This window comes from Onychostruthus taczanowskii, unplaced genomic scaffold (genome assembly GCF_017590055.1).
Source record: "Onychostruthus taczanowskii isolate IOZ18803 unplaced genomic scaffold, ASM1759005v1 scaffold7, whole genome shotgun sequence".
Taxonomy (NCBI): Eukaryota; Metazoa; Chordata; class Aves; order Passeriformes; family Passeridae; genus Onychostruthus; species Onychostruthus taczanowskii.
Genome location: NW_024504786.1, coordinates 14,265,039 through 14,279,388, shown reverse-complemented (window position 1 = coordinate 14,279,388; position 14,350 = coordinate 14,265,039). Strand labels below are relative to the sequence as shown.

Below are 14,350 nucleotides of genomic sequence, written 5' to 3'. Positions count from 1 at the left end.
TTACTCTATTTAGACCTTTAATTTGTGATATTAATGACTGCAAAACACTTAGAATGACATTTGTTAAAGGCACATTTCATTTAATGCATAGTGTACCATTCTAAAATATCCTAATTTCCTTACAAAGTGCTTGAGCAGCCACATACAGATAAAGTATAGCAAAATATATTTACAATCTAGGGTTTAAATCTTAATCTGCCTAAAAATATTTAAAAAACTACAGAGATAAAATTAGTGCTTTTTTCAGCTTAACTGGGTGAACATACCCTGCCCTCTAATTTTTTCTAATTTTTTTTTTTTAGTGATTTGCTTAGATTAAAAAAAGATTTCTGTACAAGATGTAGTTACAAAAAGGTATGTTTGAGGATACTTTCGTAAGTATTAAGCACCCTGTGAGATGCTTGTGTATATATATATTTGGGAACCAAAAAGGGCGAGCTGACTGTACCTCAAAAGTATTGGTTTCAGCTAGATAGAGGAACATAATTTGTTTCTAGTCAATATAGAACCTGGAAACAAGGAATGCTGAGGAGTTGACTCACTTTTTCCAACGTGATTTGTAGCACTGGGGAAGGTGCCTGCCCCATTCCTGTGGGGGACTGGCCTGATTTAGACCTAGCAACGATTATTTTATTTTTATATCCCTTAAGCCTCTCCCCTGCCTAACCCTGCAGGTCTGTCCAGCATCTTGATTTTTAAACCACCACCTTAGCATTGCATACTCCAGTGGTTTGTGTTTCTTCTTTGAATTAATAAAATCACCAGTTTTGAATTCGAGTGCGATGCCCACTGCCTTAGCCCATGAACAGCAAACTCCTGGCCAGGATGAACCTGTGAGGTTACAGTGCTGAATAGTGCTGGAGGTAAGGACCAGGTGGGAAATTTATTTTCCAAGAGTCGATGTTTGCCCACAGAACAGCAGATGCCAAAAATAGGTCTTGGTTTACAAATACACACAGTGTCTGGTCTAAATTACTTTTCAACTTTTGAGGTACAGCTTTTAGTGTTAAGGGGTTTATAAAATATACACTGTTTTTATCAAAAATATTTATACATTCTATTACAACATATTGCTTTTTACCCTCAGTAACTGCCAATCCAGGGGCTGGAGCTCAGTGGCCTACACGGATACATTTTTTTGTTCACTTGGCCACTCCGCAACATCGGTGAAGTGGTACAATTAAATTACTTGCCTGGAGGTAAGAATACATTACAACTTCCAAATATACATGTTCACAGCATGTATACATTGAAAACGCTTACTTTTCCTAAGTGATATGATACTGTACAGCAGACAGAGGAGGATGGAGGGGGTTGGATACAGACTGAGACCTTCTCTGCCCCCTCGGGGTGTGGAAAGGCTCGAGGCGAGTACGGAAGGGGCTGGGCCTGGGCCTCGCGGATGCTCCGCTCTGGGGTTACACTGAGCAGCGTCCTCCTTACATTCCTCATCCCGACCAGGGCCTTAAGCCATGCTCAAGGAGCTTGAAGGCAAAACTGTTTGGCAAGTGACTTTGGTAAACTCTCCGGGTTTTCTCTGGGTTTTTCTTTGTAATGGAAGCACTTACACAGTTGTTATCTCAAAGGCAAGGTGTTTAACATTTTTCCTAATAAATACCGTAGAAAATTTACAAAACAAGGCATATCTGTTCTCAATACCATTATTTTAAGAACACAAGATGAAGGTGTACGTAAAAATGTGAAGTTTTAAAGACTGCACAATATTTAGCTGAAATCATTTGCCTTCTCCAACTAGAACCAGGTTCTGTGTGAGTGTCACCGGTATCCCAACTTACTTCAGTGTGGCTGAGTGGAGATTACCTAGCTCAAAGTCTGCTTTTCCCACTTAAGGCAGATACTTTAAAAAGCGGTATTATCTGCTGTGGGAAAGTGAGAGAAACTGTACAGATCCACGTGCGCCCATGTGCGGGAAGTTCAACACAGCCTGGGTTCACCAACTCAGCTTAGGAACGCCATAGACCTGCTTTCCAGTGCTCAGATAAAAAACAATATACAAAGAGGCCACTCTTCAAAAGAGTGTAAAAACAGTACTTAAAAGGATCTTCATGTGATTTAAAAAAACCCAGAAGCTGCAGGTGGCACAGAAAGCAATTGAAGGGTCAGTATTCTTCAGAGAGAGAGGCATTCTTGTGAGCCAGTCAGCTGGGGCTTCACAGTGTGTGGAAGTTAACACCAATCAGCAATGTAATCAAAATCTCTGAACATTTCCTGCTCTTCTTCTGAAAGTATCCTTGGTTCCCGAGGTGGAGTGAGGATAGGTGCTTCAGAGGTAAATTCATCATCAAAATTACTAACATCTTCTCTTCCTCTAATGGTAGGTACGAAAGGAGGCTTGACTTTCTTGGCCAGTAAAGCATGCCAATCTATTTGCTGTAAAATAAATGAACTGATGTTTAGTTTCCCATCTCTACTCCTTTGTGTCCTTACAAATAATACTAGTTTGTACTCACCCTGAAAAAGTGATGCTTTTTCACATCCTCAGCATCTTTCTCTCCAGCCCCAAGACGCCGCTCTGGATTTCTTCGTAGCAGCTGAGAAAACATGCAGAGTTTCAGTGGAGAAATTCAGGGGGAGGGAAAGGAAGGAGGAAGGATCAGTGTTACAACACCAAGTTAAGGTGGACAGTGAAAGTCATACTGCCTGACCTATGGGCAGTCCTTTCCCCTTGAAGGAATGGACAGACAAAGTGTTTAGCAGTGCTCTTTCAGCCTGCCAGCACAGTTTCAGCAGCCAGTGCCAGAGCAGACTCATCTGCCTCCCTGCAGAGCTGTGCTGCCATGTCTTGGTACTGGAGGTGATCTAAGGCAAGTCACAGAGTGCAAAATTCCTCTTTGCTGGTGAGGGTACAGATTTACATAAGCCAGTGGTTCTTGCTCAGAGAAGAGATTAACTATGCTGCTGTCTCAGTGCTCAGCTCCTTCACAGCAGCTGATTTACCAGGAGAGGGTTCAAGCTGCTTCATACATGCAGCCAAAGGAAAGGGTTTCCTGGTCACCCCCAGAAGTTTGATGCAGCAGGGTGGATTGATATTCATGATGCAGCCGTCAAAAAATAATGTCTAGTATATTGTGAATGAAATTCTGTGATGGAATGCTCAGAGCTCCAACTAGTAAATTGCCAGTACAAAGTTCCTAGTACATGTATTGTGGGTGCAATGTAGCAGCACCCTGTCCCCTGTGGATATTGGCATGAATTTTAACAGCAAAAATACCTTCCCCAGCTACTGCCTCAAAACTGTATTCTGTTTTCCTCCTCTACGCAAACACTCTCTCCCTGGGACTAAGCAATTGTTTTAAGTTACCAAATATTTATGTTATTACTTAGATAGTTATGTCACAGTAGTTACTGTGCTACAGCACATTGCTGAATTGGGTGCTAAACTGATACTCAGCATCAGGCATTTATGTGGAGAGGCTGATTCCAAAGCTTTGGAACCACCTCCACTATTGCCTTTCTGTCAACTATGATAAGGTGCTAACTTAGTTTCAACTGCCTTCCTTTGATAAGCAGACACATCTCACTAAGGAATACTAACATCAACCATAACCAAAATCAGCTGTTCCTTGCCAAGAATGGGACTACAGATGCCATGTGTACAGTGTTCCCTGCCCCAGCTGGAACAAAACCAAAAAGATTTAGAAGTCTTTGAATTAAAATATTCATGTGACAATGCTAATCTACCAAATAGGTCAATCCAGCAGTGTTCAGCTAAGGAAAAGAGAGCTGAACTACTCCAGTTAGGTAAAATTAGGAAACTTAGTTCAGAGAGAAAATAGAGCCTTAAGTGTTTTACACTTTAAAAAGAAAAATTTGCTCCTAATAGTGTGGAATGGCATAGACAATTTTCATTTAAGGTGACAGGCAGCATGGCACACCATAAATGAAGCAAGTCTGAAAATTTAATTATCAAAAAAATATGAATTGCAGGTTCCTACACTATTGGAAACTATATTCCTTTGTTCCTCAGAAAAGTAGTTGTTGGAAACAGGACAACAGGGAGATCCTGTAATATTTATTAAAATGTTCTTACCCGTCTCATTATTGAGATGGCTTCTGTAGACAGAAATCGTGGATATCTTACTTCATCATTTACAATGCTGTCAAACACCTCTTCTTCATCATCTCCAGGGAAGGGAGACTACAATGAAAGTCATTAAAAAACCACTACAAACAGGCTTAAAATTACAATTGAAAGCAACATAAATTCAGCTGAATATTTTGAATTAGACACCCCGAAATGAAGTCTTCTTCCCAGAAACAGATACATGGCTTTCCATAAGGAAGATAGAAAAGGCAAGTTGATATTATCCCATAATTCCTACTGAAGGACTGTGTTTTAAAAATGTGCTTTTGGATGTAGAAACACCTAAAACTGGGATCTTCTTTGAACTCAGGGTGCACATGGAAATTATCTATCAGCTCTTCTTTGGGGTAGCTGCCATTCACAAATAGCGTGGGCAAGATGGATTTGTTTTAGTAAAATCTTTAGTATGTTGCAGCTCAAGGGTTTTCAAACTGTTTTGAAGTGGCCTGACAGATGTAGGTGACACTGTACAAGCTTTTTGTCCTTTTTTACCTGAAAGGAAGTGAAAGTAAGTTGAATGATCATTTTTTTTTTTGAAAAGAACAAAATTATGAGTTTTTAGCATGTGCGCTATCACTGTGCCACCTGGGAGATACTGCTACAAAATGGACCAGAAGGTAGAGCAGCATATGCCATGGCAAATACACTTCCCAACAGTGATTCATTTATACCAGCTCATTTACATGGAACTGAGGCTTTCTATTTTGGTGTGTTTGGCATAATCTTTCATTGCTATCCAGTTTTATGTGTTAAAGTTCACTTTTGTTCACACTAGAGGAGTTAAGAAGTTTATTTTTTCCCCAAAAGCATTTGAAAGCAGAAGACTGATATTGCTGTACACATCTAGATTTGGTAACAGATGTGTCCTGCAAACCTAGCTCCCCCAAACTGTATGTGCAGATGTACTGTGCTCTTCGAGACACTGCCATTACTGGATTTTTTTTTTTTTTTTTAAGACATAATGATGTCTTAAATCTAATCTAAAAATAGAGTAAGGTAAAAATCTGTTACAACTTGTTGGCTTCTATAATTGCTGATAAGTCAAGCTCCAGACATGACTTGCCAACTTCTCCAGTGTTACAGCAGCCAATATCAGGTGAGTAGCTGCTCAGTATTTCACACTTCTTTTTCTTGATGACACCCATTAAGATGCTCACTGTAAAGCTGCTGTATAATGAATACTGATACTGTGACAGGTAGGGCATATGAAATGTTAACAGGCTGGTATCTTGAGGTTTGTAACCTTGAAACATTGCTTTTTATGACTCCACTGTACCTTACTAGAACTTACCTCACCCACCAGCATCTCATAGATAAGAACACCAAGACCCCACCAGTCTACAGCTCTTGTATAGGAGGTTTCTGTCAGCACCTCTGGAGCCAGAAATTCCGGTGTGCCACAGAATGTGCTTGTTCTGTCTCCAAATCCCATTCCTGAAAGTTACAAATAATGAAAAGCAAGCAGTATTTTCTGCCATCCCACAACCTGTTCCTCCAAGCAGAGCCTCTCTCCAGAGCAGCTTTACCTGATACTGTAGATCCAAGGCCTGTGACCTGAAGGCTCAGGCCAATGAGGTGAAACATTCCCTCCTTCTTCCTCCCCATGCCTTTGTTTCACATGTGCTTCCATTCAAATTTTTCTATCCTCGCTATATACAGTGAGCCACATTAAGGTTCCAGTTACACCTCTGTTACCCAGTTATCTTTGTTTGGAAAGATACAATCTTATGCTCCATTTCTACCAGTTAGCACAAGAAAATGCAGCACACACTAGTTTAGCCAAATGTGCCCCTCTGGATGCTTCTGTAGTGCAAATTACATATAGTAGAGTAAAACATGGAGTGTAGTGAAAGAGTGTAGAGCAAAATAAGCTCTGTGGATTTGCCAGAGGGGCACATTTTGGGACATCAGCAGCACCAGGCCTGATGTGACATGACATGATAAGGGGAGCTGCTGCAGAAAACTTGAGAAAACCATTAATTGTAGCAGTCAGTAAAGGGAAGAACTTTCCTTCTCATTTTGTTTTGTCATTTACTGAACTTATTTGTAGCTACAGTCACAGGACTTGCCCTGGCACTCATGTTTGAAGACCTACTGAGTTTACCCAATTCCCTCTTAGGCTACCTTAAAGGAAAAGATATGGAAGACAGGCTAGATAAATTGAAAAAGGATCTTTGCCCACACAATGGGTTTTGAGAAAAACACTGTAATAACTGCCTCTGTTTGGTATTTGCCAGTGGTGAGATGCTTGAAAGCAACTTTCTAGGCTTCCCTTTTGGGACAATCTCTCAATTTTAGCTGTAGTATACTTTGCACATCATTTTCATAAAAATCACACTTCCATATTCTCAGAGTTGCAACTGTTTCTGAGCTAAAAAAGTAGATAATCTATTTGTAAAAAAGCAAGAACTCAGGATGGATTATAAAGGCACTTGATTTTGTTGTGCAGTGTCAAGATGTTTAGAATGAGGAAACCACCTAATGCTTTTCCTACTCTTACAATGTGCAGTGTGGCTTGCTAACAAGCAGAGATGTGATGAAGTAAGAGTCAGAATAGGTGAAGCTCACACTGGCAATAAATAAATAAAAAGAACAGGGCAATGCTCACATGCTCCTGGTATTTCCCTACTAAGGAACTTCGTCCTATCTTCACATTTGTACAGTCAGAGGTGTATCTTTTTTCCTTCAAATGACACATAAATAGACCCTATGCACATCTGGTAGTCCAAAACTCTCAAGGAACAGTCAGGAGTAGGACAGACTATGGAATTCCCCGAGAAAGAAAATTTAAGGGCCATTACCTTCTTTGCAAAGACCAAAGTCAGCAATTTTCACAAAGCCTTCTGTGTCCAGCAATAAGTTATCCAACTTCAAATCTCTAAATGAACATTTGAGAACAAAATTGCATCACTTGATGTGTTTCTTTAGTACTGTTCAGAACAGCTGAAATTCATCTGCTGGAAATGACTACTTACCTGTACACTATTTTGTGCTCATGTAAATACTGAAGTCCAAGAACCACACACGCAGCATAAAATCTGTTGAAAAAGTTGAAGTTAAAATTTCAATGGAATTTTATCTTGCTTTTCAGAATGTGAAGTCCATTATTATTGATTTTTTTTATGAGCCATCCTTTGAAGATTACCAATTACTTTTTTGGGGTATGGATTAGTTTTATACAAGGCCAGAGTTTTAGAACCAGATGGCAAAACCACTTAAACATGCAGCTTTCAAACTGTAGCATGTTTGCTTGGGCTGGAAGATAAATTTTCTGTAGTGTTCACTGCTATAGCATTGAAGGTTTTCTAAATCAGCTTATTCTTTCCTTTTTTAGCTTTGTCTACTATTTTAACTCTTCATTCAGCTTTTTTATGTAATCCTAAAAGAAAGTATTATAAAAATTAAATACTTGTATGTAGATTTTGAATTCAGTGTAGATTCAGGCACATTAAACCTGCATGTCATCTTCTAACAACAAAGTCAGTTAGAATTTCCAACCCTTTTAAAAACTTAAGCAGCATTTACTGAAGTGGCATAATGTGGTGGCATGTGGTGATAAAGCCCTTAGCTCTTATCCACTGAGCAAAGCCCTTCCCTTAATGCCACAGGAAGGGAGGGATACTCACACTGCTCTGGGCTCAGAGAAGACATCAGTGTGAATGTGCATCATCAGGTCCCCACCAGCAGCATATTCCATTACAAAGCACACGTGATCTTTGGTTTGGAAACAAGCAAAAAGGTTCACCAAGAAGGGATGTCTTACACTATTCACAGTTTCAAATATTCGCTTTTCACACATCAAGCTGCAAATAAAATCAGGAACAATATAAAGCTCAGCGCTGAATAACAGTTTTTCAATTCTCAGAAATTACTGGTATTTTTTTACTTTATTTTTTTGCTCTATTCCTCAGGATAAGATAAGAACTTTTTTTTTTTTGTTCAAGAGAGAGATTTTAATATCAGGATGCCATTAATTTATATTTAGCTTTCCCAACTGAAAAGAGGAAACCTAGCAGTCCATGAAAATTGTGCCGACAATTTTCCTTCCAAATACTTGGATTGCATTAACTATGCATTGGTATCCTGTGACATTCATTTCAATCAATTTTTATTTTAATTATTTACAAGACGTAAAGTGGAAATCCAGTGGTAGTATTACAGATATCTATCTATAGTAGTTCCTGGTTATTTCTTCTTAAACCAATTGTTTAAATTGTAGGTTATTGTTAATACAGCTATCCTTCCTGCAAATGAATATAGTCATTCTTAAGCAACTGTAAAAACACCTTCTTGCATGAAAACCAAACAATTTTGTAATGGCCCTTTCATGTCCAAGCAAATAAAAAACCCCAAAAAAGCAGAACCTGATTTTTGCGTCAAAAAGACTGAAAATCACCCAACAGTATACAAAGAGAAAATATGTTGGACAAAACATGACAGGTTGAGAAATATGGGTTCTGCCAGTAAAGCAAACAGTCACTGTTATCCTCTAATGTGATGGAAGTAATTAGAATAAATACTTGCAAGAGAACCCAAAAATCAAAAGCAGGATCAGCTTTAAGTCAGAGCTGTAGTTCAGGCATAAGAAGGGCACTAAAACAAACCAGGTACTCTGCTCCCTCCTTGCCCCAGAACAAGAATACACATCTACAGCAGCCAGCTATGCAGGGAGATGACAACTGACTTTGCTCTTCCACTCAATTCAGCAGCTCCCTGGTAGAGCACACAACTGGTTTATGGAATCCACATGTTATATTGTACAAACTGACCTGTCCACTTCATCACGAGCCACAATATCTCCTTTTTTTAAGGCTTTAATAGCAAACATCTCATTTGTGTTTTTGTATTCTGCCAACAGCACCTAAAACAGAGGAGATAAATTTAACAGCTGTATCTACTTTTTGATAAAGCCTTGACACTTGAAACAGCCTTTTGACATTTACCTTTCCAAAATGTCCTCTGCCCAGTACAGCGCAGCATCTGAAATCCTTCAGACTGAACTGAAATCTTTGTTGTGATCTATGTAAATAAGAATTAATCACAAAGTTTCTAGTGTGTTAGCTTTAAAAAATATTATTCAGATCAAAAGAGGAAAACCACTGCTTTTTTACCTTCTATCTTCGAGCTCTCTGGTGTTGCTGTATTTCATGTCTGAATGGGGAACATCAGACTCACAGATTATTTCAGGCTGGAGTTTTGGAACAATACTATTTCTGCCATTTTCAAAATCAAAAGTTGTTACTTCATCCTGTGAAGAACAAGAAACCTGAACATTTAAAACTGGTTGTGAAGGCAAATGATTGCAGAAATTTTACTATAAGCACATGATATTCTTAATACACCCATTGCCAAGGCTAAAATGGCACATTTCCAGATGATACAGGCAAGTAAGATTTTAGCAGACTGATGAAATCTATTGCTCCAGTCATTCTGCTCTTTCTTAATAAAAGCATTTTATCCTGAATACTCTAATAGTTTTGAAGCCCTGGCTTTTTTCTGTGGTGGAACAAATTACATGGAGTGTTAAACCCACCAACCACAGAAACAGTTTGCCACTAAGAGCAATCAGAGCATTCTGCTGACACAATTCTGCGTGTGGAATTTAAGGCAGCACGTGCTGATTTATAAAGGCAGAAATCCATCATAAAGATGCCAATATTACAACCACGTTAAACTGTATAACCCAAGATTCTTAAAAATTACTTGCCTGAGAAGGCACATCAGGAGCCTTTATCTCAGAGGAAGATTCACATATTTCCACAAGGGAAGATGCACGGGGTGGAGCAGGTGGAGGCTCAGGCTCAAGCTCGAAGTCCAATTTGGCTACAGGAGAGTCACTGACAAGAAAATAAATAACTCCTCAGTGTATAGCAAAGACTATTTTAATACCTGTGGATTTCTCCTAAACCAAACCTTGCGTGTCTGGATCTAGCTATGGAATAGTTTTCCACAACTAAAACATGGGAAGGTGTGCAGCCTTGCAGGATAACCAGACTCTGCACACATTGTGTACCTGAGGGCAGAAGCCTCTCAGTGCTCCCTCCCGCACTGAGGGTACTGCAGAGCTGCAGAGGTGACCTACCCGGCCGGCAGGGTCAGTTCAGCGAGCTGGGGATCCACCACTTGCCCTGTGGGAGGCACTGATGTTTGGGGACTGAAGGTGCCAGAGTGATTCACTGTAGGAATAGCTCTTCTTACCAGCCTCCCCCAAGTGGCAATATTAATATTCATCTGAGGAGCTCTGAGAAATGTTTTGCCTATAGATATTGTGAAAAAAGAAAACAGAGTGCAAGTAATTTCCTTGCTCATTACCAAAACCAATAATTAAAAAATCCCATATTAATTATAGTTTATGAAAAACAAACTAAATTTGTAATTTTCCTTAGCAATTTCTAATTATTCACAATTAAATGCTAATGCATAATAAGGAATTCTAATACAAAAGATTTCTAAATGCAATGCCAAATCTTTCATTATCAACAGTATTATTTGGAGGCAAACATTAGTCCTCTATATAAAAAATTTCACAGATCTATACAATTTTTAAGCTTTACATGTTTATATTAAAGAATCACCTTGCTGTTTCGAAAAAATTTTCTTCTGCCTCTGGAGTTTTGGTCTTCTTTCAATAACTGGATTAAAAAACGTAACCTGCAGTTCAAATAACGTATGTTATAGTTCAAGTTTCAGAACAAAATACATTCTTAAAAGTCCAAGGAAAACTTGTTAAACTATTCTGCCATGTAATACTTTAAAGTATGTTCAAGTACTGCAAAGAAACATTCTTACCTCTGCAAACAGAGTGCCCTGGGGTTCGAGATAGAGACACATGCCATGCCGTTGGTTATCCAGGAAATCTTCCAACCTTAGAAACTTGACTGCACACAAAGATCTCCAGTCACGCCAATAAACTGAGATTTCTAATTCACGTGACTATGACAGGAAACAGACACAGGAAATCACTTATTTGTAATTGTTCTGCAAGAATTACCACAGTACAATTTTAAGATCAAGAACTCAAGGATCAAGATGCAGAGGTGTTATTTTAAAAGGCTGTCAGGGCTAACCAGTCAGACTGAAGCTCTGATGATCACAGCATTTCATTCAGCTCAGATGAGGTCTCCAGTATACAAATAAAAGCACAGGTGTAAAATTTTCCCTGAGAGTAGAAGTGGAAAGCCACAGTCACCAGACTTTCTGGGTCAGTCTAACAACATTGCTTGTTCGAGATGTTTTAGCTCAAGCTCTGACAACAAAGCTTAACTCGTGCTTAGAAACCTCAATTTTGGTGGTTTCTGTATTTTTTACAAGTACCAACTTCATTGCATGCCTGCAAACATTTTAGTACCTGCATACACACCATGATGCAAAAACTTAGTGTCTCTAGAAATGCATGCACCTTTTGTAACATGGTCATAAAAAGGGGCCAAGAACTTTGAACTACCAGGAACGACTGCTCTGTCTTGCTGATGTGATTTATGTATTAGAGTGTCTTATATGTGTGTTACAAAAACCTGTCCCAGAAGTGAAGAATCCTGCAATGTAACAGCACCATCATATGTTACTACTTCAATTCCATCATGATACATCATTTTACTGTCTACCATAGCTATGATAGGTTTCAAAAGAAGTAAAAGTCAAGAAGCACCAGATTAAAAAATAACGGGCCTTGGATTGTGCATTTCAAGCACAGAAGGATTCACAGAATATTCTGTGTTGGAAAGGACCCGCATGGATCATCACGTCCAACTCTTAAGTGAATGACCCATATGGGGATTGAAGCCACACCCTGCTGCTACTGGCACCATGCTCTGACCTTCTGAGCCAGTCTCAGGATGTGTGGCCAGGAACAGCAGAAGCAAAGTCCTTTTCTGGCACCAGAACCTGAGTTCTTAAATAGAGCCCACAACACATATGTGGTTGGCAGGAACAGCTACTACATTGAGTAGTTCTAGTCTTAATCTGAAAATAATTGAGGCTTCAGGGCTTCACAGCTGCTTGGTTTTTTCTGCACTACTCCTAACTGTAACCTGAATTTCTCTACCTGCAAATCTAAAATTGCTTCCTTCCTAGATGGAGGGAATCTGGACTGGGGCTTGGCAGAAAAAAAGCAAAAAACAGGAAAGTGACTGTTATTTTTTCACACGTGAGAAGCATGTGTTGGAGTAAGCATGTACTGGAGATTAACATTTAAGCTCCTAAAATATAGTTTCATTTTCAGAAAAAAAATAAGCCTTGTACCTTAAAAATACCAGGACTATCAGGTATCTAAAAAAACCCTTGACTAAATCTATATAACAAATTCTACTTCAAAAGTATCAACTCAATATTTGTGCCCTCTAAGTAGCATTTAAAGTTATAAGAAAGAACTATTAATGAATTTATTATTCCTGAAGAACTGACCAGCTTTACATGAGAACACTTCTATAAAAACACTAAAATTCTATGACATGGTTTTACCAAAACATCCAAACTGATCTGATATCACGCTTTACTGATAAATAATTATAAGCTGATAATCCAAATAAAAAAGGTAAGCACCATCTCTCCTATCTCTGAAAACCCACTAAGGGTTAGATCTTGGCAAAAATATTACATCAGTTTGTAAGTCAGGAAAGGTAAGATTTCTAGAATGCTCGCCCAGCTCAACAGCTTAAGTCCAGGGAGTTCTTTCTAGTAAAGACAGGAATATCGCACTTACGGAATTTGAACAAAATGACAGCAACAGGGGAAAAAGTGACACGAATTAATACAAGAAGCAACTACAGCTGTCAATGAAATCAGGCCACAGTTTTACCCTGTCTAGTTCCAGTGTAAATTTCTGATCCCATGACTGATTGGAAATCGGTTTCCAGCTAGTTTGACCAACCACGGTGTTATCCAGCTTCAGTACAGCACAGACTTCATCTGTAAGTAAAGTACACAAACTCAGCTTAAATCTTTAAGAGGATTTTCCACAAACAAAAAAATCTCCAGTAAGTTTCCCTTAGAAATGTAATCTCGTATTTAATTGGTTCTTATGGGCATAATAGCGTGGTTGTGCTTTTGCTTTTGTTAACAGCTTAACAGGTAAAGAAACATTTAAAGCTTTGAATCAATTTAATATTTTAAATTACAGAACACATCATGCCCAAGAAAATTTAAATAAAAGATAATGCATAATAATAAGAGAAGTAAGGGTATACTGAACTGGACAAGTCATCAGTTTTCAGAAGGTTTCTACCACTCCCACTTTTACTTTTACTGGGTCTGCTTATAAAAGATGATCTGGCTTCATTTGGACTCCAACCAGGTAATGTAATTGATGTGGCTTTTGATCGACCAGGGACATTTTCCAATATATCTTGGCAGCCCATGAGCCTCACTTCCAGGGTACCTAGAAGAAGATGGACAATGATTTATGAGAGCTTTCTGCTCTTAAGTAAACCAAGTGAATGACTAATGACTGATTGATGGCAATAGCTCACATTCTGACTCCCACAGGGTATAACAGAAAGATCAGATGAAATCAAAAGACAAATCCAGGACACACATATATATTGAAAATAAAAGCATTAAAAGTCAACTATGTGTGACTCAACCTTCTAGAAAAGAGCAACAGTTCACCAAGGTAACACAACATAAGCTTTTGTTCTGTGTCCCAGAAGTCTTTTTGTTTTCTTCACTTGGGAACCTAACTGACTTGGGTTCAAACTGTAAACAATGTTGTATTTTAATACTGACAAATTTCAAGTTTCTTATTAAAGCAATGAATCTTGCAGATGGAGCAATAACAATTTTTAATGAGTTTTATCTAACTAGTTAATCCTGGATAAAATTAACAAACTACTAACACTACAGATTTGTGTAAGAAATCACACACTAGAAATCACATTTGCCTGCTGCATGCTCAAGTCCAATTTGTGTCAGTATGTAATTTAAAATCATTAAATTGTTCCAACTTGATTGAATTTGGATTTATAAAAGCTGAGACAAGAAGCTACTCTTCAATAAGCTATTTTTCCAAATCTTCTGCATCTTTAACCAAATGAGGTATAGAGGCTGCTGTTCAAATTGAAGAGTTTCCTCCAGCAGCACAAGAACATCTGAACACCACAGATGGTTACAAGAATGGTAGGCTGGCTTCATCCTGTACAAGATAACATCTATGAAACTGTGACACCGCTGACTGACAAAATCAACTACTAGAAGTAGTGAAATTAGCGAGTTCGTAATCAGTGTCAGTTAGAAATGCAGCTCTGAAAT

The 14,350-nt window shown here is 38.6% G+C and overlaps 1 protein-coding gene across 1 annotated transcript in view; it reads right to left on the bottom strand.

Moving 5' to 3' along the window:
• Positions 1–14,350, bottom strand: part of PKN2 (protein kinase N2) — a 53,708-nt gene continuing 39,358 nt past the window's right edge. The window contains 16 exon segments of the mRNA XM_041421330.1: positions 1–2,391; positions 2,472–2,552; positions 4,052–4,159; positions 5,397–5,539; positions 6,907–6,983; positions 7,081–7,143; positions 7,732–7,908; positions 8,875–8,966; positions 9,049–9,124; positions 9,217–9,353; positions 9,813–9,942; positions 10,188–10,362; positions 10,681–10,756; positions 10,895–11,038; positions 12,903–13,012; positions 13,296–13,481. Coding sequence (XP_041277264.1) covers positions 2,188–2,391; positions 2,472–2,552; positions 4,052–4,159; positions 5,397–5,539; positions 6,907–6,983; positions 7,081–7,143; positions 7,732–7,908; positions 8,875–8,966; positions 9,049–9,124; positions 9,217–9,353; positions 9,813–9,942; positions 10,188–10,362; positions 10,681–10,756; positions 10,895–11,038; positions 12,903–13,012; positions 13,296–13,481 — 1,979 coding nt within the window. The 3' untranslated portion in view covers positions 1–2,187.